This window comes from Kickxella alabastrina (genome assembly GCF_025024165.1).
Source record: "Kickxella alabastrina strain RSA 675 chromosome Unknown BX661scaffold_6, whole genome shotgun sequence".
Lineage (NCBI taxonomy): Eukaryota > Fungi > Kickxellomycota > Kickxellomycetes > Kickxellales > Kickxellaceae > Kickxella > Kickxella alabastrina.
This window is the reverse complement of record NW_026251477.1, coordinates 295435-322419: the sequence shown is the minus strand read 5'-3', so window position 1 is coordinate 322419 and position 26985 is coordinate 295435. Positions and strand designations below refer to the sequence as shown.

Here is a 26985-nt window from a genome sequence, read left to right as displayed (position 1 = left end):
GGTTAAAATTACACCAAAGGACAACAACCTCCCCCCCCACACACACACCCAAACCCAACTCTAACTTCCTTTACTTGATGGGCGGGCCGGCATTTTGCGTCAAACTCAGCATTCTTTTGATGCATTTCCATTTATTCTATTTCAACCCTTTTTATTCCATTTCGATTTCAAATTGCAAAAAATATTTTTATATTCTTACACAAAATGGCGCACGAAGCATTACTCGAGGCCCTCAATGGCCCAGCGACTGCAGCTTTATTCACTGGCTGCTCAACGAGAGCGAAAGCCTGTTGGTTGAGCTCGAATGCGCTCTACAAGACAATGCGACCGGCGACACAGCGGCCAATACGAATCTGCTGACTAAGGAGCAAGCGCTGGAAGTCTACGAAAAGCTCAGCCAGAGTCTCCAGGACCCCAATCGCAAGCGCTAGCGCGCGGCCTTCAAGATGAGTATGTTTTGGTCGGTGCCACACTGTTTGATCTGGCGGCGACATTCGGAGCATCTCATCAGAAGCGCGCCCAGGATCTTCTGGTGACCTGTACGAGCGCGCGCCGTGGCTGGAAATTGAGGCTGTCGCATCCTCGGAGCTTTTTATTGACCAGCTCGTCCAATTTCAAAACGTTTACTCGCAAGCCGCAGAGCTGGTGCTAGCAGCAGCGGACACTGAGGCCGGTGGTATTGACGAGCACTTTCTTATAGCGTTGTGTTCTGACTTGGAGTGGCAATTATCCATGGCCACAAGCTGGTCGAGCCTGGTGGAGGCCTGCCAGCCCTTGGCCGCAGTTTTTCTTCAGGACAGCCGGTGCTTTCTGTCTTTAGCCAAATCGTGCGACCTCACAACAAGGTTGATATCTGGACTGCGCAGGCCCGCTCTTGGCGTGTCGTCCAGTGATGTTGATCGGTGCAGTGGTGTGTCCAAGGCGCTAAAATGGCACTGGGTCGGGTTGGCCCACTGTTCGTTGCGGGCTCTATTGGGATTAGACTCAGAATCAAGTATAAACTCGGCAGCAATACTAGACCAACCCGACGGCGGCTCCGTGCTCATGGAAATTTTGGATTCCTTAGAGACCACTGAGTCTCAGCTGGTGCCATTCAGCAACGCCCCGTTTCTGTTCGACCTGGAGTTCCGATTTGGCCTTCAGAATATGCTCAGTCAAACACTACTGGGCTCGAAAACCTTGCTCGACGACGCTCAGATAGATTACATTGTCATGTCTGTGGACCAGCTGAAGGACATGGCCGACCCGCTGTACCGCGACGGGATGGAGGTTCTGGAAAGCAGGGTTTTATACGCGCGATTGGCGGCAGAATCGGCAATACCCGCCTTTGGGACAGACGCTGATACTGACTCGACTGTGGCCGCAGCCACAGAAAGCGATACTTTTGGCGATGACGACGCGGCAGCGATTGTTCAGATCAGCGAATTGATACCAGATTTGGGCGCAGGCTTTGTTCGCGCGTGCCTCGACCACTATGACCACGACCCCGAGGCCGTGGTGAATGCGATATTCGAGGGTATTTTGCCGCCGGTGTTGGACGAAATGGACCAGACGACAGAGCACTGGCCGAGCGCCAGTGACTCGATGCACGTCGAAAGCGCTGAGGAGCTACTGTCGCAGGCCAATGGCGTTCTCGGCAACCGGCGAAATATATTCGACAACGATGAGTTTGACATATTCCGTCATGACACGCTGGACTGGTCGCGTGTGAATATTGGCAAGGCCAAGATCCCCACTTCTGCTGGTACGCCCAGCAGCGATATCAAGAGCCGGGTCATGCAGATTGCCCAGCGCATCGAGGATGAAGACGAGTACGACGACACATATGATGACACAGCCCAGGACAGCATACTTGATACGCCTGACACGGACGAATTCTTGGCGGCGCGGGGCGCAAATAACCAGCGGGCCAGCCATGGGCCGCCAACAAAGGAAGGCCCCAGCGCTTCTAAGCAACCGGCAGCCACAGATCCCACTCGCCGCTGGGAGGAGGTGCTGGTGCGCCAATTTATTAGCGACCCTTCGGTTTTGGAGCGGAAGAAGGGCGTCCGCAAGCTGCCGGCGCGCCAGGCACTGCGCACTCAAACGGAGCTTTCGGACGAGCAGCTTGAAGGGTGGCTCACGATGTTCCAGCGGAGTTCGCGTAAGCAACAGATGCTCGCCAACTTTGGATTTGGCGTGAGCAGCCTGCCATTCCCAATGCCAGGGCAAACAACGGCGGTGGAGGCGGCGAAACTCTCGAGAGCAACCATGTCGAAGGTGCTGGCGAAGGACAAAAGCCTGCCGGGACAAACTACAGGTACAAGGACAAGAACAAGGCTAAGATTGGCAACCACAACCGCAAGCAGCAGCAGGCACGTAAGGTGCGCAACACATTGGGACCGTAGGGTGCGCCCAAATATAGACAACGGGTTTTAATGGTTCGACATCCGGTTCCTTTATGTATCATTTATCAGGTTATCAGGGCATGTTGGCTTATTTGAATTAAAAAAACCTCTAAAGAAATTGCATTACTTTGCGAGCGAGTCCTCAGGGATCATGTCCAGCAGCTCGTCGGATTCAATCATCTCGCTGACAATGTCCACGCCACCAACCAGCTCGCCGCTAATGTACAGCTGCGGGAAAGTCGGCCAGTTAGAGTACTCCTTAAGACCCTGGCGCACCTGCTCGTCGGTCAAGATGTCAAAGTACCCGTACTTAATGTTCTGCCCGTTAAGCATGTTGACAATCTTCTTGGAGAAACCGCACCGCGGCTGGGCGGCTGTGCCCTTGATAAACACCATCACGGGCGCGCGCTCAATAAGCTCCTTCAGCCGCGTGTTCAAATCCTGCTTAAACTCGACTGGTGATGCGGCACTGGCCGTCTGTCCGGCAATACCGTTGGCAGCCGCGCAGCTGTCGGCAACCTCCTTAACAATCTCGGGGATATTAGCGCCATCGATTTTCTTGAGAACCTTGGCCTTCTTGGCAATAATGGTGGTAGGCACGGCCGAGATCTCGTACGCCTCGGAGATCTCGCTGAAGGTCTCTGCCTCGATCTTGAAGAACTGTGTCTTTGTGTATTTCGCTGCCAGCTCGTCGATGACGCTCTCCACCTGCTTGCACTGTTCGGCCCATTCGGCCCAGAAGAAAATAACCACCTCTTGGCTCTTGCTCTCGAGGGCCTTGCGAAGCGTGCTCTCATCCGTGAGCTGGATCAGGTTGTTCGCGACCGACATTTGTTTTTAAGAATTAACTGTGTTTACGAAATGAGATTGTGACTTGAATAAGAAAAAAATGTAAGGAAAAAAAAAAAAGAAAAAAGAAAGTGTCTGAAAATTGATTTCTTTTTTATTTGGTAGAGAGAGGGTCAACAAAATTTAGTTTTTGCTTTTCAAACTGCCCCAGGGGACGCGAATGTGTTTGTCCCTATTTGTCAGCTTGCGCTTAATGCTGGCCTACGCATGAAAAGAAGCGATGACGAGTGCAGAAGGCACTCAAAAAAGCTGAATTTTCACTCAGTTTTATTTTCAATTCGAATTTTTTCCCTTGTTTTTTCTCTTCTTTTCCTTGTCTCGATTTTAATTATACAAATACACGTTATAAGCTCGCACCCACACATTCAATTCAACAATCAATCCGAAATAATGCCAGCAGTTCCGAGCCCCCAGGAAATCACTAACCTCTACGAGAATACGCGTGCGGCACTGAATGCGGACAGCCCCGATCTCGATGCAATCAAATCGCGCCTGTCGCAGCTCAAGGTACGGCACATAATGCACGCCCCATTTTGAACCAGAATGCTTACGTTTTAATGTAACTGAGCGCAATACCCGCAGTTTGAGGGTTGGTGTTTTGCAATGCGATTTGTAAACAATATTTCCGAAACTAAAAAAATCCGCTCTTTCTCTTTTTTTTACCCGTGAATTTGCGGATTATTATCTAGGTCGCGCTCGTTCAAACTGCCATACAGGACGCGCACGTAGCGCAGAACGCCTCTTTCCAGTCATTGAAGCGGAGCATCTTGGAGATGGGTGCAGAATTTTCGATCAAGACGGGTGACATTTCGGCGTTCGAGCGCTACATGGCGCAGCTGGAGGTGTTCTACTTTGACAGCCAGTTTGGCCTCGAGGAGTCCAAGGTCATGTACCCGCTGATCGGACTGAACCTGCTGCGCATGCTGTCAGAAAACCTTATTGCTGACTTCCACACCACACTTGAGCGCATCGGCCTTGACCAGCTGCAAAGCAACCAGTTTATCGTGCACCCGGTAAAGCTCGAGCAGGCACTGATGGAGGGCAGCTACAAAAAAGTGTGGCAGGCACGCGCCGAGGTGCCCACACCAGAGTACATGTTCTTCATGGACATTCTGATGTCGACCATCCGCAATGAGGTCGCTTCGTGCGTCGAGAAGAGCTACGCGAGTCTTCCCTTTGCCGACGCAAAGTCGGTGCTGTTCTTCACCAGCATGGACGAGTTGCTCAGGTTCGCCCAGGAGCACCGGTGGACTGTGAGCCCGTCCGAAAAGCGCATCACATTCCCATTGACCACCGAGAACACGCGTTTGTTCCAGGGCGAGAACATCATGAAGCAGACCCTGTCGTATGCGCGGGAGCTCGAGCGCATTGTGTAGGCCTATTTTGTTGTTGAAGATCTTTCCATGTTATTATTGCGTTCATGTTCGTGTTCGTGTTCGCATTTTAATGTTTTGGCAGCCAAAAAGGCAGCATTCTGATTTCAGTCCACGGAATCTTGTTGCGCCTTGCCAGTCTTGGGACTGCGTTTGGTTTTGTTGGCTGCAAAGTGGTTGGGGGATGAGGGGGAGAATGCGCAGATCGATGCTCTGGATAGTAAAATTCGGAAACATCGTTTGACGGTATTTGTTTCTCTTTCATCTCCGCTTCTTCAAACTCTTTTTTGCCATTGTAGACGCTTTTGACCAACAAAATAAACATATAACATCCATGTCTGCCTCCATTACTCGCGCCTTTGCCACTCGTATGCCCAGCCGCACCTCCGTGTTCGTCGCCGCTGCCAGCCGCCGCTTCATCTCCATCAAGCCCATCTACACCGCCGAGGCCACGGCCACTGGTGGCCGCAACGGACGTGCCGTGTCGAGCGACAACGTCCTGAACGTCGAGCTTGCTCTGCCCAAGGCCCTCGGTGGCCGCGGCGAGGCTGGCAAGACCAACCCCGAGCAGCTCTTTGCTGCTGGCTACGCCGCGTGCTTCCAGGGCGCCATGGGCCTGGCTGCCAGCAACCTGGAGGTCAAGCTGCCCGAGTCGAACACCGTAACGGGAATCGTTGATATTGGAAAGGACTCTGCCGGCGGACTCGGCCTGGCTGTCGAGCTCCGTGTCAGCGCGCCCGGCCTGGACACGGCTACCACCCAGAAGGTCGTTGACTTGGCACACACGATCTGCCCCTATAGCCGCGCGACCAGCGGCAATATCGACGTCAAGCTGACCGTTGTCTAATCCGCCTAGCCTAACAATTTTTCTTGTTGACTTGTGCAAGCGAATAAAATGAATGCATTGTTGTTATTAAACTAAAATGTGGAACTGCTACTCGCCAGCATTGCGAGTAGCCTTGGTGCTGTCGGCGCTGTTTGGCTGACACTGACGCCTGTCCCCGTCTCCTTTGTGTGGTGTCGCCTTGCACTCGCGGGTTGTTGGGCCGCTAGAGTCCAAAGAGGCCATGTGGCTTATGCCCGGGGCTCCAAAGATTTGGCTTTGGGCAGTGCTCAGCATCGACACAAAGCTCGCAAGCTGGCCATGGATGTGGTTTTGCTCGGCAACAATATCGTCGATTTTCACTCTGCCGTCCTCGAGAATACTCTCCAGACGTATGCTCTGGTTGACCAGAGCGTTGTCCGTTATGCATCGTAACTTTCTGGCCGAATCATCAATGCTCTCGGCCCAATCCTTGAATCGACTGCGCAACTGGTCGCGCCGGGAGACCATATTTTCAATGCAGTCATTAATGTCGGTATGCATATTGTTCGTGTTGTTTTCATGAGTGTTGTCTGTATCTTCAAATGCACGCTTTTGGCCTGCCACCTTGTCCTTTGAAGAGTTGGTTGCAGCAGAACTATATGTGTTTCCGGCTGCTGAATGCGGCTGACTGACGTCTCCAACGCCGCTGTCCGTGCTGCTTCTGATGTCGTCAGAGCCGAAACTGCCGATGCTATCGATACTTTTGCTGCTATGGTTATCGTGGTGTCTTTGTGTGCTGTTGTCAGCTATGCCGTTGATTATGTTGGCGACCGCCATGTTTGTATATGTTTGTGTGGAAAATGCAAAAAAGTTATTGTACAATGAGGAAGCTACACATACTCACATACATAAAGGCGCTTTTGAGAGAGCATTTTGACTGCGTATATGCTATAAGGACGAGCACATGCACCCAACATAAGGTTTTTAATGTGGCAGTTATGTGGTCCAATCTCATTGCTCCAATCAAAACAGCCCAACGACTTTCGCACTGGCAGTTCATGCGTGTCGCTTTATTTTTCACAGCCAAAAGCTGCTGTCGTATTCCTTGCCAACATTTTCAAGTTCAATAGCATTGTTTTCGCTTCTATTTTTCGTTTCTTAAAATTTACTCTTCACCTTAATCAATTCACATTTATATATTTTTCCTTTAGCAAGCAAGCAGCAGCAGCACCAACAGCGAACTTTTATTTCACACCTACGACCCCGAGCGGAATTTATAGCAGAGCGAAGAACAATAAAAAACACCGACGATGCAGATGCTTACAAAGGTAGGGCATGCGACACAGATGGGCTGGCAACCACCATGCGCGCGCGAGATGAGAGATTCCTGACAATCCACAAATGCACTAACCACAAATGTTGGTATTTCTCTTGTAGTTTGAGACTAAAAGCAGCCGCGTCAAGGGTGTAGCTTTCCACCCTAAGCGGCCGTGGACCCTGGCATCTCTGCACAACGGCAGCATCCAGCTCTGGGACTATCGCATGGGCACTTTGCTCGATCGCTTTGAGGAGCACGAAGGTACGTCAGCCAACACAGTCGCCAATTGAAACATGTGTGTGCTCCCCCCCCCCCCCCCCCCCAAACAGCAAACAGCAAACAGCAAACAGCAAACAGCAAACAGCAAACAACACACGCTAAACCATCTTTGACACTTACTCTCCTTTACACAAACTCTAGGTCCTGTTCGCGGAATCTCATTCCATCCGACTCAGGAGCTTTTCGTGTCGGGTGGTGACGACTACAAGGTAAAGGTGTGGAACTACCGTACTCGCCGCTGCATCTTCACTCTCCAGGGGCACTTGGACTACGTACGCACAGTCTACTTCCACCCCGAGCAGCCGTGGATTATCAGCGCCTCCGACGATCAGACAATTCGCATTTGGAACTGGCAGTCGCGCCAGTGTATTGCCGTGCTCACCGGACACAACCACTACGTTATGTGCGCTCAATTCCACCCGACCGACGATCTTGTCGTATCGGCCTGTCTTGATCAGACCGTCCGTGTCTGGGACATCTCTGGGCTGACCCGCAAGAGCGCAGCCGGCGCGCAGCCCATGATGACCGATCCGCTGACTGCCCAGCGCATGGGCGCTCAGGGCGACTTTTTCAACGTCACCGACGTGGTCGTCAAGTTTGTGCTCGAGGGCCACACCCGAGGTGTCAACTGGGCCACGTTCCACCCGACGATGCCGCTGATTCTGTCCTGCGGCGACGACCGCCAGGTCAAGATCTGGCGCATGAACGACTCGCGCGCGTGGGAGGTGGACACCTGCCGCGGCCACTACAACAACGTCAACTCGGCCATGTTCCACCCCAAGCGCGAATTCATTCTCTCAGACTCGGAGGACAAGACCATTCGCGTGTGGGACACCACTCGCCGCACGCTGCTGCAGACCTTCCGCCGCGAGCAGGATCGTTTCTGGTGCTTGACCGCCCACCCGGAGCTCAACCTATTCGCCGCAGGCCACGACAACGGCCTGATTGTGTTCAAGCTCGAGCGTGAGCGCCCGGCAGCGGCCATCCACCAGAACACGCTGCTTTACGTCAAGAGCTCGCAGATCTACATGCACAACTTTGCTGACTCCAGCGATCAGCCGATCGTTGCTATTCGCACGGCGCCCGCCGGCCAGTACTTGCCGCCGCCGCGCACAATGAGCTTCAACCCCTCTGAAAAGGCGATTCTTCTCACGAGCGACGCCGAGGGCGGCAGCTACGAGCTGTACACCCTGCCGCGCAATCTCACCGGCTATGTCGCCGAGGCAGGCCAGTCTCGGCGCGGCACCGGGACGTGCGCGTTTGGACCGGTCGCAACCGCTTTGCCGTCCTCGACAAGGGCGCACAGCAGATCCTGATCAAGGACCTGTCGAACCAAACGACAAAGACCATCCAGCCCCCAGTTGCTGTCGAGGCCATCTTTGCTGCGCCCGGCTCGCAGCTGCTGCTGGCCACTGCGACCTCGGTCATTCTGTTCGACGTGCAGACCCGCCAAACTGTGGCCGAGATCAACACCGCTCCCGTAAAGTACGTTGTGTGGAGCTCCGACATGTCCACCGTCGCCCTTCTGTGCAAGCATACGATCACGCTGGCCAGCAAGCAGCTGGAGCAGCTATGCCAGGTGCACGAGACCATCCGCATTAAGAGCGCAGTCTGGGACGATTCGGGCGTGCTTTTGTACACCACGCTGAACCACATCAAGTTTGCGCTGCCTCAGGGCGACACCGGAATCATCCGCACTATCGACAATCCTGTCTACCTTGCGCGCGTGCAGGGTGGTGATGTTCACTGCCTGGACCGCGAGGCAGCGTGCAGACCATGAAGGTTGATCCGACCGAGTACAAGTTCAAGCTGGCCTTGGTCCACCGCAACTATGAGGAGGTTGTTTCGATCATCCGCAACTCGAACCTAGTCGGACAATCGATCATTGCATACCTGCAGAAGAACGGCTACCCTGAGATTGCCCTGCACTTTGTGCGCGACGACACCGCTCGCTTCGAGCTAGCGCTCGAGTGTGGCAACATGGACATTGCACTGGAGACCGCCAAGGCCATCGACAAGCCCGCCTACTGGGACAAGTTCAGCCAGGAGGCGCTGCGTCGCGGACACGTGCAAATGGTCGAGCTGGCATACCAGCGCACCAAGTCATACGACAAGCTGTCATTCCTGTACAGCATCACTGGTAACATTGAGAAACTGGCCAAGATGCAAAAGATCTCGGTTATGCGCGACGACCCCCAGTCGCGCCTGCAGAACTCGCTCTACCTGGGCGACATCGAAGACCGCGTGCGCGTGCTGCGCGAGTCGGCCAGCTGTCACTTGCATACCTGACGCCAAGACGCACGGTCTGTTGATGAGGCTGAGTCGATCCGCATCGCAGCGGGAATCGAAGAGGAAGACATTGTTGGCGTGCCTAGCACCGGCCAGGGCACTCTGCTGTATCCTGCGACGCCCATTGTGCCGGCGCCAGAGCTCGACTGGCCGCAACTGCATGTCAGCAAGGGCATCTTTGACGGGAAATTCAACTTTGGCGACAAGGGGCCAGCCCGCATCCCGGCAAGCCGCGCGCTGCCGATCTGACCAACGCTGTGGCCGACGGCGATAATGTGATGAGAGCAGCGGCGCATGGGGCATTGACAAAGATAGCAACAACTTGGGAGGTGCCGCTGCGCGCAACGCATTTGACGATGAGGGTAACCTCGCTGACGATGCCGAGGGCGACTGGGGGATTGAGGATGACGGCGAGCTCGATGCAGATATTGCTGCTGAGGCCACGGCGGCCGCGGCGGCTGGTTTTGTGCCGCCGCAGCCCGGCATCAGCGAGCTTGAAGTGTGGTCGCGCAACTCGCCACTCGCCGTAGACCAAATCGCGGCGGGCAGGTTTGACCAGGCGATGAAGCTGCTGCGCGACCAAGTCGGCATTGCATCGTTTGACGCGCTCAAGCCTGCGTTCCTGGAAATATACTCGGCATCGCGGTCTGTGCTAACCACAGCGCCATTTGCGTCGGCAGCCCGCATTCCCCTGCGGCGCAACCCCACCAATGCCACCGAGCGCTCCCAGTTCCTGCCAGCGCAGATCTACAGCCTGGCGTCATCACTTGAGCAGCTGCAGCAGGGATACCGCGCAACCACTGGCGCCAAGTTCGAGGATGCGCTGGCTCTGTTCAAGCGCTTGCTTCTGTCGCTGGTTTTTGTCACTGGGGATTCTATTGAGGACGCGAACGAGATCAAGCAGCTTCTGCAGATCAGTCGTGAATACGTCATTGGAATCAGCATTGAGCTCGAACGCGCAGCCGTGTCCAAGGAGGAGCCGACCGACGAGAATGCCACCCGGCTGGTCGAACTGGCAGCTTACTTTACGCATTGCCAGCTGCGTGCAGACCACGAGAAGCTTGCCCTGCGCCTGGCGATGAACACGGCGTACACGCACAAGTGCTTCAAGGCGGCCGGCGAGTTTGCACAACGCCTTTGGATCTGGTGCCCGCCCGCCGATTGCCGAGAGGGCGCGCAAGATGATCACGATCTGTGACCGCCAGAGCCGTGACACGCTGCCCGTCAACTACGACGCGCGCAATCCGTTTGTTGTCTGTGCAGCGTCGCACACGCCCATCCACAAGGGCGAGGCAGCGGTCAACTGCCCCTACTGCCAGGCAACGTACAAGCCCGAGTTTGAAGGGAGCCTGTGCCGTGTATGCACAATTGCCAAGATCGGAGCAAAGGCCAGGGCCTGCGCTCCCTTGCTTCATCTGCTAGGCTTGTAACTTTGCAATTGATCCAGATCCATCTATTCTTTATTACTTTTGGCACTAAAAATGCCATTCCTTTATTCTACATTATCAATTCACATTTTTAACAAGATAGCATGTGTGTGCTTATGTGTGTTTGTGCTAATGCTAATAATAATAAATTTTAAATCTAAAATATGGCTCTCCCGATGGCTCTCAGCGCAGCGCGAAACTACAGCTTTTGGATGACAACGGCGCTGGCGCCGCCGCCGCCGTTACAGATCGTAGCGCAGCCAAACTCGCCCGACTTGAGAAGATGCGTCAGGGTGACAATAATGCGGGCACCGGACGAACCGATCGGATGACCGAGTGCCACAGCGCCGCCAGCAATGTTGACGCGCTCAGCGTCCAGGCCCAAAATCTTCTCATTTGCTCTGGCGACAACACTGAAGGCCTCGTTGAACTCCCACAGGGCAATGTCCTTTATGGAAGGCCAGCGCGCTCAAGCGCAATGGGCACGGCCAGCGACGGGGCAATGGGGAAATCAATGGGCAGGGTCGCCGCATCGGCATATGACACGATGCGGGCCAGGGGCTTGACGCCGAGCTCCGACGCTCTGTCGGCAGCCATCAGCAGCAGCGCGCTGGCACCATCGTTGAGCGTGCTGGAATTGGCAGCGGTGACCGTGCCGGTCTTCTCAAAAACCGGGCGCAGCGAAGCGATCTTGTCGAACTTGACGTTGGTGAACTCCTCGTCGATCGAAACGATCTGCTCGCCCTTGCGCCCCTTGATAGCGACAGGCACAACCTCTGCGTCGAACATGCCAGCCTTCCAAGCGCCGCGGCACGCTTGTACGATTCGATGGCGTGGGCATCCTGCATCTCCCTGGTAATGCTGTGTTTGCGAGCAGTGTTTTCTGCGCAGTTGCCCATATGGAAGTTGTTGTAAGGGTCCCACAGACCATCTTTGATTATTCCGTCACTGAGCTCTGAGTGGCCGTACTCCTTGCCGCGTGGCGCGTAGTAGGGCACATTGCTCATGCTCTCCATGCCGCCGGCAATCATTGCGGGCTGCGCGCCCACCTGGATGTTTTGCGCCGCCAGCATGACGGCCTTCATGCCCGAGGCGCAGACCTTATTGATGGTCGTGGCGGGCGTCGACTCGGAAAGACCTGCCTTGATCAGCGCCTGCGTTGCCGGCGCCTGGCCCTGGTTGGCCTGGAGAACATTGCCCATGTACACCTCTTTCACGTGCGACGAATCGATAGCTACAAAGAAGAAATAGAGCTGTCAATATGCGGAATTAAATTAGGTTTGGTGCGAATTTATTGAGGATTTTCCGCCGATCGTGTAAAACTGCGGTTATATTGGCACTGTACCTGCTTTGTCGATGGCTCCGCGAATGGCCACAGCACCGAGCTCAGATGCAGTGAGCTTTGACAGGGATCCGCGGAAGCAGCCCACGGGGGTGCGCACGGCAGAGGCGATGACAACGTCGATGAGCTTGCGAGTAGACATGGTTGATTTGCTTTGGTGTAATATAGAAAATATAAATGCGTAGAATACAAAATATGAGAAAAATGCGATAAAAATATAATCAGGTAAATGAGAGAGAAGATGCGTGAGGTTTTTCAAGCTGCATCCTTTTTCTTTGCTGGCGCACCTTTGTTTTGCATTTTTCTTTCACATTCCTGGCTATCCTGCCTGCCTGCTTGCGAGCGATTACAGCGTGAGATAAGATAAAGAGGGCACATGATTCAATTTTCCGCTATCTAAAACCTGCATTGCAGTCGCAGCTAAGCCTGGGAACAAAAAACGTATCGGCCCGTGCTAATTCAGATTGTGGCTTGTGCTAATCGATCAAGCCGATGGCAAATTGGTAGCACGCACATGCGAGCCACGGCTCTTTATAAAACGGGTTTATCTCGAACGGCCAGTTGTGGCTGCACCTGTCGAAAACGCTTTTGTTGGGACTTACTGCTCGGTCTCGCAGAACCAGGGACTCTGGCTGATCATTTGACCTGAACTTGATGGTCGTGTGGCAGAAGAGCGTACTAAACAAAGCCGTCGCTTTGATTTCGAATGCCACAACATCATCTGACGTTTGTTTTTATCACACTGTCGACGCGCATGCACGAGCAGATTAGCTCGGAGCAATGACTGTATTCTGTAATACCATTGTGTAATTTTTATGCGAGCGAGCATAATTAATGATGCAACAAAGACAATTGCCTTCTCTCTTTGCCCTGCTTCGCTTTGCTTTGGCCTCTCAGCAAGGCACGCGAAAACGTAGAAGGCGGCATTACTGCTTGATTGGCCGAGCGGTTGCAGGTCATTTTTTGGAAGCCGCAGCATACAGTTTGCTTGCCTGTGCAATCCACTTGAGAAAAAGAAAAAGAGGGGAACAACGAACAACGAACAACGAACAACGAACAACGAACAACAGAAGCAGAAGCACCGTTTTTACACGATTTGTATGAGAAAAGGAAAACTGGCTATTATAAATTCGAACAATATAAATAGAATATTTTTCTGTTTTCACTTTCTCTTCAATTTCCATTTTCTTCTGTTAGCATCTATATCTCCCCCCTGTTTTCCCTTCTTTTTTCTCCGTCGCATTTATTCTTTTTTAGCACTATCCACCCGTCTCTTTCTTTCTCTTTCTCTTTCTCTTTCATACTTAATTTTTCTCTCGCTTGTTTTTTATTGACCAATATTTTATTTCCAAATACTACTTGCCCCTTTTACCGCCTTGCTAGAGTTTCTAAGGAACATTTTTCTCAACACAGCTCGCACTCCACCCACTCACAGCTCACTCAGCCACCGACATTATTCCCTTTTGTCTTGGCATTATTCTCCCTCATTGAAGTACTGTCCGCCACCTTTTTTCTCTTGCATCTTTATTCCTTTTTCTACTCCCTACTTTTCTTCTTCCGATCCATCCCCCTGTCTCTGCTATCAACAACAGCAGTAACAAAAAACACCGCTTTTCATTTTTATCTGTAACCCGCACACGTTTATTATTCTCTAGTTTTAACGAAAAAAAGTATGGAATTTTCTCAGCGCCCCGCACACCCTACGCTCTCCAACGGCGCTCACGGCTATATGTCAGCGACATCGGCAGCTTCTTCCCCCGCACACTACCAGTATGCTTCGGCAACAACAGGAGGTGCACAGCAGCAGCAGTTTTATAGCTCTGCTCCCTCTGCTCAGGGCTATGCGCAGCACTCTGGCGTGTCTGCAGCTGTGGCAGATGCTGCATATCCCGGCGTTCCGCGTCGTTTGCCCTCGTATCGAGCTCTTGGTGTCTCAAGAAGCGGCAATCCAACAGGTATGTGATAAACAGCAGCTAGGCTCGAGCTAAAACACCCGATTTTGTAAAAACGATTGCGCATTTTTAAAATGAAAACAATATTGTGCTGAATGCCGCACTCCCATGTTGGGATCATTGTTCGAATAGTGGGTTGCAATTTGCAACTACACAATGCCATGCGTACACTCTACTAACAATTTTTTGCGTCCAATTTTCTCCTTTTGTAATTTATAAATTTATCTAGGTGGCGTCTGCCGGCGGTCACGCATCGCACGACCCCATGGCCTACGCTTCGCAGAAGATTCAGCAGCAGCAGATCCAACAGTTTCAGATGGCAGGGCATGTCGATCACCGTAAGCAGACCATGATGCCTGGTGGTTTCGGAAATGGGCCGTATGCAGTTGCTGACTCACAAAAGGGATACGGCATCGATGTCCCGCGCCGTCTTACTACCAACGCGACCCGGAGTCTGCATCGTCGCTGTCATCGCAAGCGACGCTGCTCGAGAGTTACTCTCCATTGGCGCAGCAGCGTGGCCATGCCAAACAGTCGAGCTACGCAGGCGATTATGAAATGAGAGCACCAGAATCTTTCAGACTCAGAAGCCGAATCACCAGCCCTCGAACTCTGTTTCTAGCATGTGTGAGGAAGACGTGTTTGCTGCGGCGAGTATCCTGATGAGCCTACGAACATTCAAAACGCCGTGCTGAGTTTTTTTTGGAAAGGAGCTAATAAGCACCGTTTAATTTCCCGCTTATCCTCGCATAACAAATCTTGTAAAATAAAAATCACTGTAACAAATCCTCAACCTTCGGGGTAACCTCGGAGATTGCATTTACGCACTTACCTTCACATTTCATTAAAAGGTAAAGTATGTTAACATCTTTTGCCAAAGGTATAAAATTAAATGAGATTATTTGACCGAGACTCAGCAGCACCAGCAGCAGCAGCAGCCAGGCGCAAAGCCAAGGAGGCAACCCTCTACTCATCCCCGCAGGCAGCGCATGGATTGATTTACCCACATATCATGGCAGTTATAGCTGTCAGTTGTTTAACACAGAACAGGGTTTTGTCAAAGGAGCAAGTAGATCTGTAGATCTATTTTCTCTGGGCAAAATGTGGACGTTTTTTGTCCAGCAGAATCAAATTAAAGCCGCCCGCTTATAAGGCGCCTTATTTTTGTACTTATATTTTTGTTATTGTAATATGTAAATTGCAGTAGAGCTGCGATTTGTGATTTATGATTTGTGATTTATGATTTGTTCCTGTGAGCTGAGTTACGCAGAATAGTGCGGGTCGAATTAGCACTAATTCGTCAAAAAAGTACTCAAAGCATTCAAGGAACAGCTTCAATAACCCTTTTCACGTGAAATTGGCCCATACACAATGCCTATTTGTGCGTGCGTTGTGGTCAGTGGTAAAAATCCAGGCCAATTTTTCGGCAGAATATCTTTTTGCTTTAAAACCTCTCCATATTTTTACACATTCGATCAAGCAGCGAAACAATGATTACACCGCGATTCAGCGTCCGCCAGGACGAAACACGGGTGTATGTTACGATACATGCGCCTCACGTACGTGCCCAGACGATAGAATTTGACGTTGATGAAGACCAGTTCAAGTTATTTGCCAGTCCCTACTATCTGCGCCTGACTTTTCCCGGCAAAGTGGTTGAGGACGAGGCGGCAACAGCCTCACTAGATGCAGCAATGGCGACATTCTGGTTTCTCTGAGCAAGCAAACTCCCGGAGAAGAATTTAAAAACCTCGACTTGCTCACAAGCCTGCTAGCGACTAGGCGCGAACGGGAGTCAGAGCAGACCGAGAGCGATGGCCGTGCTGGGCGTCCGGGCATTGAAGAAATTGGTGGACCATCAGCGTCGAGGACCAGGAAGCGATACTTAACGATGAGGAGTTTGAGTGGGAAATCCCTCAGTCGCTTGCCAACCCAGATACTGACACATTGCTCATGGGATCGGCAAAATACGGTTTCAACGAGCAATACGTTGGATTTTTGGAGCATGTTCATTCGACAGCCAATGAGATCAACGAGGTAGAGGACCCAGAAAATATGTCTGCTGAGGATCGGCGGCAAAGACGGGTTGCCATCGAAGATGCAAAGTTTGACGAGGATACTATATGTCCAACTATATCAACGACGAGGACATCCAGCCGCTGATTCAGTACAAGACGGCAATGTACTCCACTCTGCGCCAGATCCAAAAGACCAACAAGGATGATACTACCGCGGGGGTGACCAGCACGAGCGGCGGCGATTCCAGTACCAATAACCTGATAGCCCAGCTCGAGTTTACCGACGAGGAAAAGAAGACAATGATGGATCTTCCACGCAAATCACATATAATTGCCAACCGGCAGGCCGTATATCTCGGCCTGGTGGACATAGTGTTTGCTTATTCCCTCGATCAGCGTGCGAATCTGGGGGAGTCCACGGTGGAATCTGCATGGGCAATTGGCGCGGTGTCACCCTCGCTATCAAACTTGGAGCAGTTTACTACCTTGCAGTCCGTCCTTGTCGGTTGCTTCCGCCGTGGGCTGGCGTACCCGCTTTACCGCAATTGGGAGCTCTGCGAGAAGGCGCTCGAGGATGTGTACGTGGTTTTCAAGCTCGGCCGCCGCGCGTTGCTAAAGACCATGCTCCAAGTCAAAGAGTTATTTGACAAGCACGACGTGTTCTACGTTTATAGCAAAATATTCCTAGACGACTATTGCGTGTGGCTGCAGACCCAGGCTAGCGACAAGGCGATCCGTTCACTGGCTCATAAGCTGCACAGCTTTGAAGTCGAAAAGGATGATATTGGCTGGAATCTGGACGCCTTCGAGGACCTTGCCTTGCAAACCTCCGAGAGTGAGGCTGAGGAGGATAGCGAAGTTGTGGATGCTGAAATGGGAGAGATGGCTGGCGAAGTAGATTTTGGCGAGGAGCATGTTGACAACGATTCCGCCCACTTGGAGGGGCTATCACTCGCTGCACAGGGCCGTGTGCAACCAAGCGAGCAGCAGGTTGAAGAAGTGCAGTCAAGACGGAAGCTGGTGCAAATTATTGGCGGCGACAACGACAACATTGTTGACACTGAAACTTCCTCCAACTCTAATGTTGGCACTGATGTTGGCGCTAGTGTGAACGCTGGTAAGGACGCCAATGCGGACGCTGCCCAGGCGATATCTGCGTGGGATAATGACACTGTTCAGTCGCCTGCCACTGCGCTTCTTTCGAGTATTATGCAGTCGGGCAGCGCTAGCGGAAACGATACCAAGAGTCCGCGCAAGAAGCCGCTCATTGAGCTCATTGACGACAACTAATATTGTGTTCCCTGAGATAGTAAATACATTTATTTTTTGAAATCGTTGTGAGAATGTGCTGCGTAAAAAGTTCATTTTGTATTTGCAAAAAAAAGAATTACGGCGCGAGCACATTCTCAAGCTCAGAACTTTTGTTAATGTGAATATTTTCTCTTTTTTTACGAGGGAGGCCCAGCTAAATGCTTTTATTTGTTTAAAAGCTATTTGCTTATATTAAACTAATTACGTCCAAACATACAGAAACACGCACTAATTTTCTAAAACAACACACATGCAGCTCAAGGATATAGCCAAGGTCATCATGCTATTGCTAAACCGCAGTTCCGCCACTTCCGAAAGTGCCATTGACCAGTGTCAGGGAACGAATGGTACGGATATCGCGCAATGCCAGCGGCTTTACGGGGGCGGGCAGTTTCGTGGTCTGCCCGACTGCACATCGGGCGACAAACTGACAATCAACAGCTGTATCAGAGGCATGGCCAACGAGCTGCTGAACATCATTCCTTGCGACAAGGGTGTTTTCGGCACAGAATATCCCAAAGCGTTCCTTGAATGCATATCGAACCACTCAGGTATGGTGTACATGGTGGACTGCAATAGCTGCACATGCACGTGTGAGGGTTTTCCAAGTGTACCAAGAAGGGATGTCTGAGCTCGCTTCCAAGGCCATCATGAGGCAGTGCGACTAAAAGTTCACAATTGGTTTAATTGGAAATTTTGATAAATCCAGGATAAAATAAATTGCTGGTTACCGCGTTTTCGAGATACCAATAACGTGTTTAAAATGTTTTATTTATTTATTCATTCATTGTTCAAACTTGCTTGCGTTTTCCGTTCGCACGGGGCCCGCCCATCCACATCGGAAGATCAAAACTACACGCAATATACCGCCAACGCCATATATTGAAAGCAAAGTTGTTAATTAATGTTTTGTGAATAGAAATTCTAACAGCGCCAGAACCGAGGGTGCATGCACGAATACACGCGCATAATTATATTTTGGCTGTCGTCGCAAATGAATGCAACTATTCATTCTTTTTGGTGTCCAACCTGTATTTGTCCTTGGGGGCTTGTGCGTTCCAGTAGTACACCATCTGGGCAGCCAGGACGCCGTTAGCAATGGTTGCAAGAATGACGCCGAGCAGTACCAGCGAGTCGTCGACCTCGACAAGCGTGGTGAAAAGGCGGGCGGCTGTGCCAAAGAAGTAGTTGAAGACCGCAAATGCAGACAGCTGACCAGTGTACTTGTTCTTGTGAATGGTGTATATCTGCGGAATTCTCGACGAAATGACCAGCGGGATGGTCAGACCATATAGGGTCGACAGCAGAGATCCGCCGATAAGCGAAATATCGAAAAGGGAATACGTGAAGGCGAGCAGCAGTGCACCGGCAATAACACCGAGGCCTGCACGGCCGGTGAATGACATTATGAGCAGCGTGATTACAAAGTTCTGTGCGCCAATAAACAGAGCCTCGCCGTATGTGGTGAACGCGTATCCCTTGCGGAAGTTGTACGCGATGGTAATCACATTGGCCAGGATCTCGAGGATGTACGAGCTGAGGCTGATTCCGGCAACAGACTTTGACTTAAGGATTTTGAAAAGCTGCGGCAGCTTGACGACGCAGCCACCAAGCACGATGCCAAGACCAAGACCCTTGGACAGTGCGTGGCGAAGGCAGTGCGGCTCGAGGATGTTCAGCTGGTCGACAAGTGTGACAGTGCAGTCTTCGCTGATGAGTGCGGCCAGCGGGCTGCGCAAAAGGTTAGGGAGCCACGAGGCGGTCATCTCTCTGGTGAATATGAATTGGGGATTGCTAATTGCGAATAAAAGGATCGTTTAAATGTTGAGCAGAAGAAGGGAAATTCAAAGAGCGAATTAAAGGACAAAACAGCGAGGACGAAAAAATAAAAAGGAGAGAAGGGATTAAAAATAAACAAAGGAATCCATTGGCCCTTTTTCCCTGCGCGCACAATAATGCCAGCGCATTTTTTGAGTTCATGATTATCTGAGATTTAATTTTTTTTGCTTTTTGCGCAAGGTCAAATCAAACGGCACCAACAGCAACAAAATCGCATATTAGAAAAATGATTGTTCACATATGAAGGTTTAACGTTTTAATGTAATATAAAATGTATATATGATCTTTATTGAACCCTAGAACGTTGATTGAAACGATAGAAATGAAAAAATAAAATAGAAAAACTGAGCAAAAATGCCGAAGCAGTCGACCACCAAGGCCAATTTTGTAATACCACACTGATTGAATGGCCAGGGCTGGGCTAAGAGTAGACGGGCTGCCAGTAAATTGCAAGCTAATATGCTGTGCAAAAATTAAAGACGATACTGCCATCCAAAGCTGAGCGCCCAAGTGCCCAGACAAAAGAGGTTCCTCCAAAACAAAAAAGACGTTGACCCACAGCCTCCCATCCCCTCAGACTAGAGTTGCTGCAACAGCTTAGGCGCTGTACACTGGAACACTACCATCCTCGTAGGTGGTATTGGCATGGCCCTCATAGACAGGAGTCATATTGTCATCAGTAGTGGGGGTGGTGGTCGTGTTGTGATCAGTGGTGGGGGTGGTGGTCGTGTTGTGATCAGTGGTGGGGGTGGTGGTCGTGTTGTGATCAGTGGTGGGGGTGGTGGTCATGCCATCATCGGTAGTGGGGGTGATGGTCGTGGTAATTGTCATGGTGGATGTCGACGGGCCGGGGGTGGAATTGGTGGTCGGGGGAACAGTTGAAGTGCACTCGGTGGTCGGAGGAGGGACTTCAGTAGTGGTAGTTGGGGGAGGGACTTCGGTGGTGGTGGTCGGAGGAGGGACTTCAGTGGTGGTGGTCGGAGGAGGGACTTCAGTAGTGGTAGTTGGGGGAGGGACCTCGGTGGTCGGGGGAACAGTTGAAGTGCACTCGGTGGTCGGAGGAGGGACCTCAGTAGTGGTAGTTGGGGGAGGGACTTCAGTGGTGGTAGTTGGGGGAGGGACTTCGGTGGTGGTAGTGGGGAGGGATCGGTGGTGGTAGTTGGGGGAGGACTTCAGTGTGGTAGTTGGGGGAGGGACCTCGGTGGTCGGGGGAACAGTTGAAGTGCACTCGGTGGTCGGAGGAGGGACCTCAGTAGTGGTAGTTGGGGGAGGGACTTCAGTGGTGGTAGTTGGGGGAGGGACTTCAGTGGTGGTAGTGGGGGAGGGACTTCGGTGGTGGTGGTCGGGGGAACTGTCGTAGTGCACTCGGTAGAAGGATGAGAAGGGACAGTGGAAGTGCAGCTCGAGTGGGGGACCTCAGTCGACGGCTCCTCATGGCCCTCGTAGGTAGGAGGGATCTCAGTGGAAGGCTCTTCAGTGGAAGGCTCCTCAGTGGAAGGCTCCTCATGGCCCTCATAGGTAGGGGGGACCTCAGTTGATGGCTCCTCATGGCCCTCATAGGTAGGAGGGACCTCAGTGGAAGGCTCCTCAGTCGATGGCTCCTCATGACCCTCATAAGTGGGAGGCTCCTCAGTGGAAGGCTCCTCAGTGGAAGGCTCCTCAGTCGATGGCTCCTCATGGCCCTCATAGGTAGGAGGGACCTCAGTCGATGACTCCTCATGGCCTTCATAAGTGGGAGGCACCTCAGATGAGCTCTCCTCAGTGACTGAGTAGTTGCTGCGCTTGACTAGGCCGAGCTGGGCATCAGCAGGACTGGCAATGGCAGCGGCAGCCAGGGCGACAAAGAGGATGCTGACGTTGAATGAGGACTTCATTTTATAGACCTAATACGTTCTTGTTTAAAAAGGTGATTTGGTGAAAGCAAACAGTGTGCTCTAAAGAAAAAGGTTGAATAGAGTTGTTTTATAAGCGATAAAAGGCGTGTTCCTGTCTGTAGTACCAGTCGGTTGCACTGTTTGAATTGCTTATTGAGAGAGAAAAGCGAGAAGCTAGAAGAGGTTAATGATGATAATAATACAATTTGGATGTTTAGTCGGGGAATTGCCGCGTTTATATACGATTTATTGTGTTGGTGTAAAGTATGCTTGTTATGCTGCCAATAGTGCAAAATAAAACCTGTAAATATTTTTGTATGCTTGTGTGTGTGGGGAAATTTTTTGTGCCAGTATGCCAAATATTTTTTAGCTGTATATTGCTTACAACATAAAGGATATTTGTGCTTGCCAAATGTGTTGTTGAAAATCTTCAAAGTAGGCGCATGCAAACGCCATGTTCAAATCGTATTGTCATGACAAATGGGCGGAGAAAAAGATATTGCAATGTAAATGACAGCGCTTATTTTGTGCTCTATCGATAGTATGCGCAATATACAATGTGCAATGTTGAAAATGTTTATTGCATTTTTATTAGCCGCATGCTCAATGATATTTTATTTATAAAATATATATTTTACCCCACATTACTGAGGTGGAGAAGTGTGACTGACTCCATGAGGCCAGTCTGTTAGCATCTAGAACCCCGAATTGGGTTCCGATGAAATACGATAATAATTAAGACGCGTGGTCAACATGCACTCCCAATGCATGTGTGTGCGGGGAAGGTGGAAACAAACACTCGATGTTTACCACTTACATTGTGGCAGTGTGCGCCGACATTTGATGCAATTGCAGTTGAGAGCTCGTATAGTTACCAGAATGGCGCTGCTTGGATATATTATGTTAAAAAGTTTTTGTTGAGTATAAATATACTATCATTCCAAATCATGCTGCCTGTATCCCCGCGTCACGGCGGCTATCAGAATATTGAGCGCTGCTATTTCGTCGCTGCGACCCTGTATTTGTCCTGGCAAATCATTTTGCGTGACGTGTCCGACTACTACCCGCACTCTTTCAGCTTCCGGCAGAGCTCGCGCAGCATATGTATGTCCTCTTGGTCTAGCAGGCTATCCAACTTGAGTATCAAATACCACAGCCAGATGCTCTCCGCTCGCCACAGCTTATCAGCCGCCAGCCATGCGGACATCCACTTTACAAGTCTCAGGGCCATTGCTTGATCCATCACAGCTAGTGCGTGCAGCATAGCTCGGTTAGTTGGAGAGTTACCGCTGGTCTCGTAGCAAAATGTCTTCCATTCGCGGGAATTCCCACTACCCGGGAGGGCAAAGTCGTCAGGAACATCGACACTGGCAATCATGCGGTTGAACTTGGATCTCTGCTGCATAAAGTACTTACGAAAGTTCTGGCGCCACTTCTCTGTCGATAAGACCACTTCGAGTAGCGGCGGCGACTCAAGCTCACTCGCGTCTTTGCTGCATTCCGACTGCCGGTTGCCGCTGCGCATGCTCAGTGTGGTTTGGGAAATAAGATGCTCGCGGTTAATGGCTACGGCGATTTTTGGCGCGGCTGCGGCTTCCATCATTACGCGCAGCATGTACTGCTCGCCGCTCTCGGGTTCCTGGTCCAGATCTCCAGGTGAAACATTGTTTGATATGGGAAGTGCACCGCGCTGGCCGTATGCAAAAGAGTCATTGTTACTCATACGCGATATGTGTATAACAAGCAAAGAATTGGCACGGATTAATATAAGAATGGAAGTGCTCGACAGACCCAAATTGCTGGGCGCGATTTTTGGGCGCGACTGCTTTAGCACTGGCTGGTCGATCCAACAAAATTATGAGACAGGCGAATGGTTGATTCTTTGATCAATCACAATACATTTTTTCTTCAATTCTGCAACTGTTTTTCTTTGCCTTTTTTTGGTTGCCACCATGAACAACAGTTTTCTCTCTTTGCTCGACCGCATTTCACATATAGCACTTCAATTCCTCTGCTTCAATTTATATAAAATTAAACAGCCAGCCCCCTTTCCACTTCCGCATACATACATACATACTTTTTGTCACCTTAAAATGTCGTCGTCAATGAAAAAGTTCGCGCCGCGTCGCGAGCACAAGGAGCGTGGTCAGATCGCCAGCCGTCAGAAGCTTGGCCACCTCGAAAAGCACAAGGATTACGTGCTGCGCGCGCGGGACTACAGCGGTAAACAGAAACAGCTTAAGCGTCTGCGTGAGCGCGCAGCGGCACGCAACCCCGATGAGTTCTACTTTAACATGGAGCGGTCGCAGATGAAGAACGGTCAGCATATCGAGGAGCGCAACGAGGTGATAACCCCCGAGATGCAGCGCCTGATGGACACACAGGATATCACGTACGTGAGGATGCAGCGCGATATCAACAGACACAAGATTGAGCGACTGCAGAGCGAGATGCACATTGTCGACACTACAAAGAATGTGCACTTGGGCCCGCGGCACACCGTGTTTGTGGACAACGAGGAGGAGGTGCGCACTTTTGATGCCGCCAAGCACTTTGACACGCTGCCCGAGTTTATGAACAGAAAATTCAACCGGCCGACGCTCAGCGTTCTTGAGGAGACAGACATTGCGCGCCCTTCGAACAAGGATCTCCGGGCTGCGGCGTCGCACGGGAGGCCAAGTTGCGCGAGCTCAAGGAGCGCCTGAGCAGAGAGGACTATCTCAAGCGGACAGAGTCGGAAATGGAGATTCGCAAGGCACTGCGTGAGAAGGGCAAGAAGAAGAAGGTCGGCACGGATCGGCTGGGCCTTGCCGTCTACAAGTGGAGGGCTGAGCGCAAGAAGTAAACTGTTTATTGAAATGCAGTGTTGAAGTGTTTGTAGCGAATAATTGATTAATGGAATTAAACCCCAATTCTATACACACGAACATTGTGTGAATTTTATTTGTATTGTCTTGGAAGAGAATGGCGCTTAGCACATTCACTTGCTGTTGAAATAGCAGCCTCTTGTCAAAGCACTCGACATTGGGACCCACCTTTTTCTTTTGCTACTATTTATTTCTGACGCACATTTGGTGCTATATTTTCTTTTTTTGCCTTTCGCTTATCCTCTACATTCCGGCAGCGCCCAACCTCAATCCGATGCGTAACATCGCTGCAACAGTGACTGCGGCAATGGCTGGCTGGCTTTGTCTGGCAGGCACAGCGCTGGCACATCGGACGCGGCCAACAGAGAAAATGTACCCTGTCCACCACGCATTGGGCACCCGGGGCTCTCCGAGCGCTCGGGCAGTGACAATACAAACCAGGCGGATACTCTCTGGCATGCATACGACTCACTGTTCTCAAAGTCCAAGTACATCGACTTGACGCACACTATTACGCCCGACATGCCCATTTGGCGCGGGTTCGGCAACATTACCTTCTCGCCATCAGTGAGCAAGTTCACGGGGAAGCGTTCGCATACGACAAGGATGGGTTTGTCGCCACAGCGTACAAGCTGACAACAGACCAGATGGGCACACAGCTCGACGCGCCAGCGCACTTCAACCCATACTTTGCTGCATCTGACGAAATCCCGGCGACATTTGCGCTGCGCAAGCTAGTGGTCATCGACGTTTCGCCAAAAGCGGCGAAGAACAGCTCGTACGCGCTAAACATTGACGATATTGTGCAGTGGGAGTCTGTGCATGGACGCGTCCCCGTGCGCTCAGTCGTGTTTGTGCGCTCGGATTGGTCAAAAGCGTGGCCACATGTCGATACTGACGTGTTCCCGCAGGTGTCGCTTGAGGCTGTGCAGTTCTTGCACCTCAAGCGCAACATTTTGTTCCACGGTCACGAGCCTCTGGACACCGACATGACACCCAACTTTGCAGCAGAAAGCTGGCTGCTTGCGCATGGATACGCTCAGGCGGAGGGAGTCAAGAACCTGCACTTGGTTCCGGCCACTGGATGTCTGCTGAGCACAGGGTTCCCAAATTTATTGGGGGTGCAGGCAATTATGTCCGCTATGTGGCCATCTGCCCCCCAGAGTGGCCCAGCGGCGTGGCTCCCAATACAACACCCGAGGCACCGCTACCACAGTACTCTGCCCCATTAATTTGGAACGAGCAAAGGGGTTATCGCTCGCGCGTCTGAGAATGATATTGCGTATCTTGCAATTCCACCACAGTCGCAAATAATAGACCTCGTTGATTGTTTTTGGGCTTGCGATATCTAGCTTATATTTACTTATTTGACAAATATTGACAATTTATTTGTCATCGTTGTTTGGTTCTTGCTCGCAGCTGGCATCTCGACTTTTATTCAGAACAAAACAAAATCTAATACAAAAAATGCTGACTACAGAAAATTACACCAAAAAATCAAGGATACGCATGTGGAAAAAAGGAGGGAAAAATAATGTGTGGTTGCGTTGTTAAAGATAGCATCCATGTCTAATAGTAGAACGAGAGAAATGGCAGTAGTCTCTTGCTGGAGAACTGGTGCTACAAAAAAAGAGAATTGAACAAGTGAATGGGCGTAAGTAGCGTCTGAGACGCTTTTCGCCGCAGTCTCTTCTGCTAGCTGCCTGTAGAAAATAAAAATAAAACAAAATAGATTAATTGAGGTCACCCCTTGCGGTTATCTCATTGTGTAGAAGTGATTTGCTGCTGCGCCTGTTGATGTGGTTGCTGCGACGGCTGCTGCTGGTGGTGGATTTGAGCCAGCCGCTTGTAAAACTCGCGGTGAATGGGCTGGCAATGGCCGTCATGGTACAGCATGCGGGTAATATGGAGAACAGACATTAGCCGGTAGTATCTCTCGCTTTGACGTGGGTACCCGCCCTGGCTGTAGGTCAGCACTTCGTTTGAAATGTGTCGCTCTAGCTTATCCACGTCAATCTGTGCAATGCCTCCGCGGACAAGCCCGGGCTTTGTGGTAGGGTTATGCTGTTGCTGCATAGAGGCGACTTCGGACATTGCGTAATGTGGGGGTGTCTTTTATAATATCGGCCAGCTTGTGTTCTGGGCGCGGGTGGTGAAGAGAAACAACGGGCGGGGGTTGGTTCACAAATAAAAAATTAGGCGGGCGGATGAGTGAGTGAATGAGTGTAACGGCGAATGGTATCTATGTTCTTCGAGGTGACCACTGCAGCGAGCTATTGATGACGGCAGGTGAGGGCAGGTGACGATTAGGCGTGAGTGGCTAGGTTTTAGAGGTCTTGATGAAAAATTTTACAAGGCTCGAGTGGAATGAGTGCCAAAAAATTGAATTGAGTGAGGAAAAACAGACATGAAAGAGAAAAAGGCAAAGGAAAAGCAAGCGGACGACCAAGTTATATAACAATTTTTCGCTCTCGATTGCCCATCTCTCCCGTGCCTGCCATTCCTCAGCGACATAATTACATCGACAATGGCTGGGCCCAGCACACAGGGCCATCTTCATTACACCAGAGTTGCTGCCATTCATTTCGACCGAAAGCAGCCATTGGGCAAGACAGAAAAATAAAAAAGCAAAATAGGCCATGGTGCGGCACACCTTTGTCATCTCTTAACCAGCTTTTGGGGTGCCCTTGTCCGAAGCAGGAAAAGTACACACAAATTGAAATGTTTATGCATCAGAGATGGAGAATGCCGCTCTACGTCATTCCGCGTAATCCATTTGTTCTTTTGGAAGTCTTGAAAGGGCACCGCCAATGTCTCGTGCATGCCACATTCGGCCTATTTTTGTGCGCCCCCCGAAAGTGCCTGGCAGGCCGACACAAAGCTTTTCTTTTTTCGCATGGTTTGTTAAATCTGAAAGGCAAAGCTTGATTTAAAAATCAAGAAATCAATTCTCGCGATGAGTCAAAAATATAAAATGGCCTGCCTCGGCAGTCAAACGAAGGCGGGAAACGCCAAAAAGAACAAAGAGAAAGAAAAGGAGTTTCTTGCTTAAAAT

At 51.0% G+C, this 26985-nt stretch overlaps 14 protein-coding genes across 14 annotated transcripts; 8 read left to right on the top strand and 6 right to left on the bottom strand.

Moving 5' to 3' along the window:
• Positions 1-732: 732 nt before the first annotated feature.
• On the top strand, positions 733-2387 carry BX661DRAFT_169810 (uncharacterized protein; the record flags this gene model as incomplete). The annotated part of the gene is given in 3 exon segments (XM_051533560.1): positions 733-910; positions 1019-2143; positions 2155-2387. 3 exon segments carry the CDS (start codon positions 733-735, stop codon positions 2385-2387), a joined length of 1536 nt encoding a protein of 511 aa, XP_051393040.1.
• A 107-nt stretch (positions 2388-2494) lies between these two features.
• BX661DRAFT_179566 (glutaredoxin) lies at positions 2495-3348 on the bottom strand. The gene has a single exon (XM_051535231.1). It carries the CDS (start codon positions 3216-3218, stop codon positions 2511-2513), a length of 708 nt encoding a protein of 235 aa, XP_051393039.1. The 5' UTR covers positions 3219-3348; the 3' UTR covers positions 2495-2510.
• Positions 3349-3506: 158 nt separating this feature from the next.
• Positions 3507-4874, top strand: BX661DRAFT_179565 (COP9 signalosome). Its single transcript, XM_051535230.1, has 2 exons — positions 3507-3743; positions 3926-4874. Exons 1-2 carry the CDS (start codon positions 3627-3629, stop codon positions 4610-4612), a joined length of 804 nt encoding a protein of 267 aa, XP_051393038.1. The 5' UTR covers positions 3507-3626; the 3' UTR covers positions 4613-4874.
• Positions 4875-5527, top strand: BX661DRAFT_179564 (organic hydroperoxide resistance protein). Its single transcript, XM_051535229.1, has one exon. It carries the CDS (start codon positions 4944-4946, stop codon positions 5454-5456), a length of 513 nt encoding a protein of 170 aa, XP_051393037.1. The 5' UTR covers positions 4875-4943; the 3' UTR covers positions 5457-5527.
• Positions 5484-6408, bottom strand: BX661DRAFT_179563 (uncharacterized protein). Its single transcript, XM_051535228.1, has one exon. The coding sequence runs from the start codon at positions 6249-6251 to the stop codon at positions 5544-5546; it is 708 nt and encodes a 235-aa protein (XP_051393036.1). The 5' UTR covers positions 6252-6408; the 3' UTR covers positions 5484-5543.
• A 121-nt stretch (positions 6409-6529) lies between these two features.
• On the top strand, positions 6530-10836 carry BX661DRAFT_179562 (coatomer WD associated region-domain-containing protein). Its single transcript, XM_051535227.1, is given in 9 exon segments — positions 6530-6742; positions 6852-6993; positions 7153-8279; positions 8309-8747; positions 8774-9261; positions 9282-9314; positions 9328-9462; positions 9584-10446; positions 10472-10836. The coding sequence occupies 9 exon segments, from the start codon at positions 6725-6727 to the stop codon at positions 10728-10730; spliced, it is 3504 nt and encodes a 1167-aa protein (XP_051393035.1). The 5' UTR covers positions 6530-6724; the 3' UTR covers positions 10731-10836.
• Positions 10837-11213: 377 nt separating this feature from the next.
• Positions 11214-12315, bottom strand: BX661DRAFT_179560 (thiolase; the record flags this gene model as incomplete). The annotated part of the gene is made up of 3 exons (XM_051535226.1): positions 12073-12315; positions 11542-11961; positions 11214-11503 (listed from the first exon to the last, which is right to left on the bottom strand). Coding segments are annotated over exons 1-3 (849 nt in total), but the record flags the coding sequence as incomplete, so codon positions are not given.
• A 962-nt stretch (positions 12316-13277) lies between these two features.
• On the top strand, positions 13278-15064 carry BX661DRAFT_179558 (uncharacterized protein). The gene is made up of 5 exons (XM_051535225.1): positions 13278-13963; positions 13992-14024; positions 14251-14439; positions 14475-14554; positions 14587-15064. Exons 1-5 carry the CDS (start codon positions 13742-13744, stop codon positions 14714-14716), a joined length of 654 nt encoding a protein of 217 aa, XP_051393033.1. The 5' UTR covers positions 13278-13741; the 3' UTR covers positions 14717-15064.
• A 407-nt stretch (positions 15065-15471) lies between these two features.
• Positions 15472-17367, top strand: BX661DRAFT_179556 (SHQ1 protein-domain-containing protein). Its single transcript, XM_051535224.1, is given in 4 exon segments — positions 15472-15729; positions 15741-15871; positions 15901-16106; positions 16169-17367. The coding sequence occupies 4 exon segments, from the start codon at positions 15512-15514 to the stop codon at positions 17327-17329; spliced, it is 1716 nt and encodes a 571-aa protein (XP_051393032.1). The 5' UTR covers positions 15472-15511; the 3' UTR covers positions 17330-17367.
• A 750-nt stretch (positions 17368-18117) lies between these two features.
• On the bottom strand, positions 18118-19233 carry BX661DRAFT_179554 (mannose-P-dolichol utilization defect 1 protein). Its single transcript, XM_051535223.1, has one exon. The coding sequence runs from the start codon at positions 19114-19116 to the stop codon at positions 18355-18357; it is 762 nt and encodes a 253-aa protein (XP_051393031.1). The 5' UTR covers positions 19117-19233; the 3' UTR covers positions 18118-18354.
• A 615-nt stretch (positions 19234-19848) lies between these two features.
• Positions 19849-21258, bottom strand: BX661DRAFT_86113 (uncharacterized protein). The gene is made up of 3 exons (XM_051539532.1): positions 20761-21258; positions 20518-20646; positions 19849-20310 (listed from the first exon to the last, which is right to left on the bottom strand). Exons 1-3 carry the CDS (start codon positions 21061-21063, stop codon positions 20017-20019), a joined length of 726 nt encoding a protein of 241 aa, XP_051393030.1. The 5' UTR covers positions 21064-21258; the 3' UTR covers positions 19849-20016.
• A 667-nt stretch (positions 21259-21925) lies between these two features.
• BX661DRAFT_179551 (survival motor neuron interacting protein 1-domain-containing protein) lies at positions 21926-22847 on the bottom strand. Its single transcript, XM_051535222.1, has 2 exons — positions 22128-22847; positions 21926-22071 (listed from the first exon to the last, which is right to left on the bottom strand). The coding sequence occupies exons 1-2, from the start codon at positions 22784-22786 to the stop codon at positions 21999-22001; spliced, it is 732 nt and encodes a 243-aa protein (XP_051393029.1). The 5' UTR covers positions 22787-22847; the 3' UTR covers positions 21926-21998.
• Positions 22848-23044: 197 nt separating this feature from the next.
• BX661DRAFT_179550 (small-subunit processome) lies at positions 23045-23980 on the top strand. The gene is made up of 2 exons (XM_051535221.1): positions 23045-23725; positions 23773-23980. The coding sequence occupies exons 1-2, from the start codon at positions 23157-23159 to the stop codon at positions 23906-23908; spliced, it is 705 nt and encodes a 234-aa protein (XP_051393028.1). The 5' UTR covers positions 23045-23156; the 3' UTR covers positions 23909-23980.
• A 505-nt stretch (positions 23981-24485) lies between these two features.
• On the top strand, positions 24486-25319 carry BX661DRAFT_86101 (uncharacterized protein). The gene has a single exon (XM_051539531.1). The coding sequence runs from the start codon at positions 24578-24580 to the stop codon at positions 25160-25162; it is 585 nt and encodes a 194-aa protein (XP_051393027.1). The 5' UTR covers positions 24486-24577; the 3' UTR covers positions 25163-25319.
• Positions 25320-26985: the final 1666 nt, after the last annotated feature.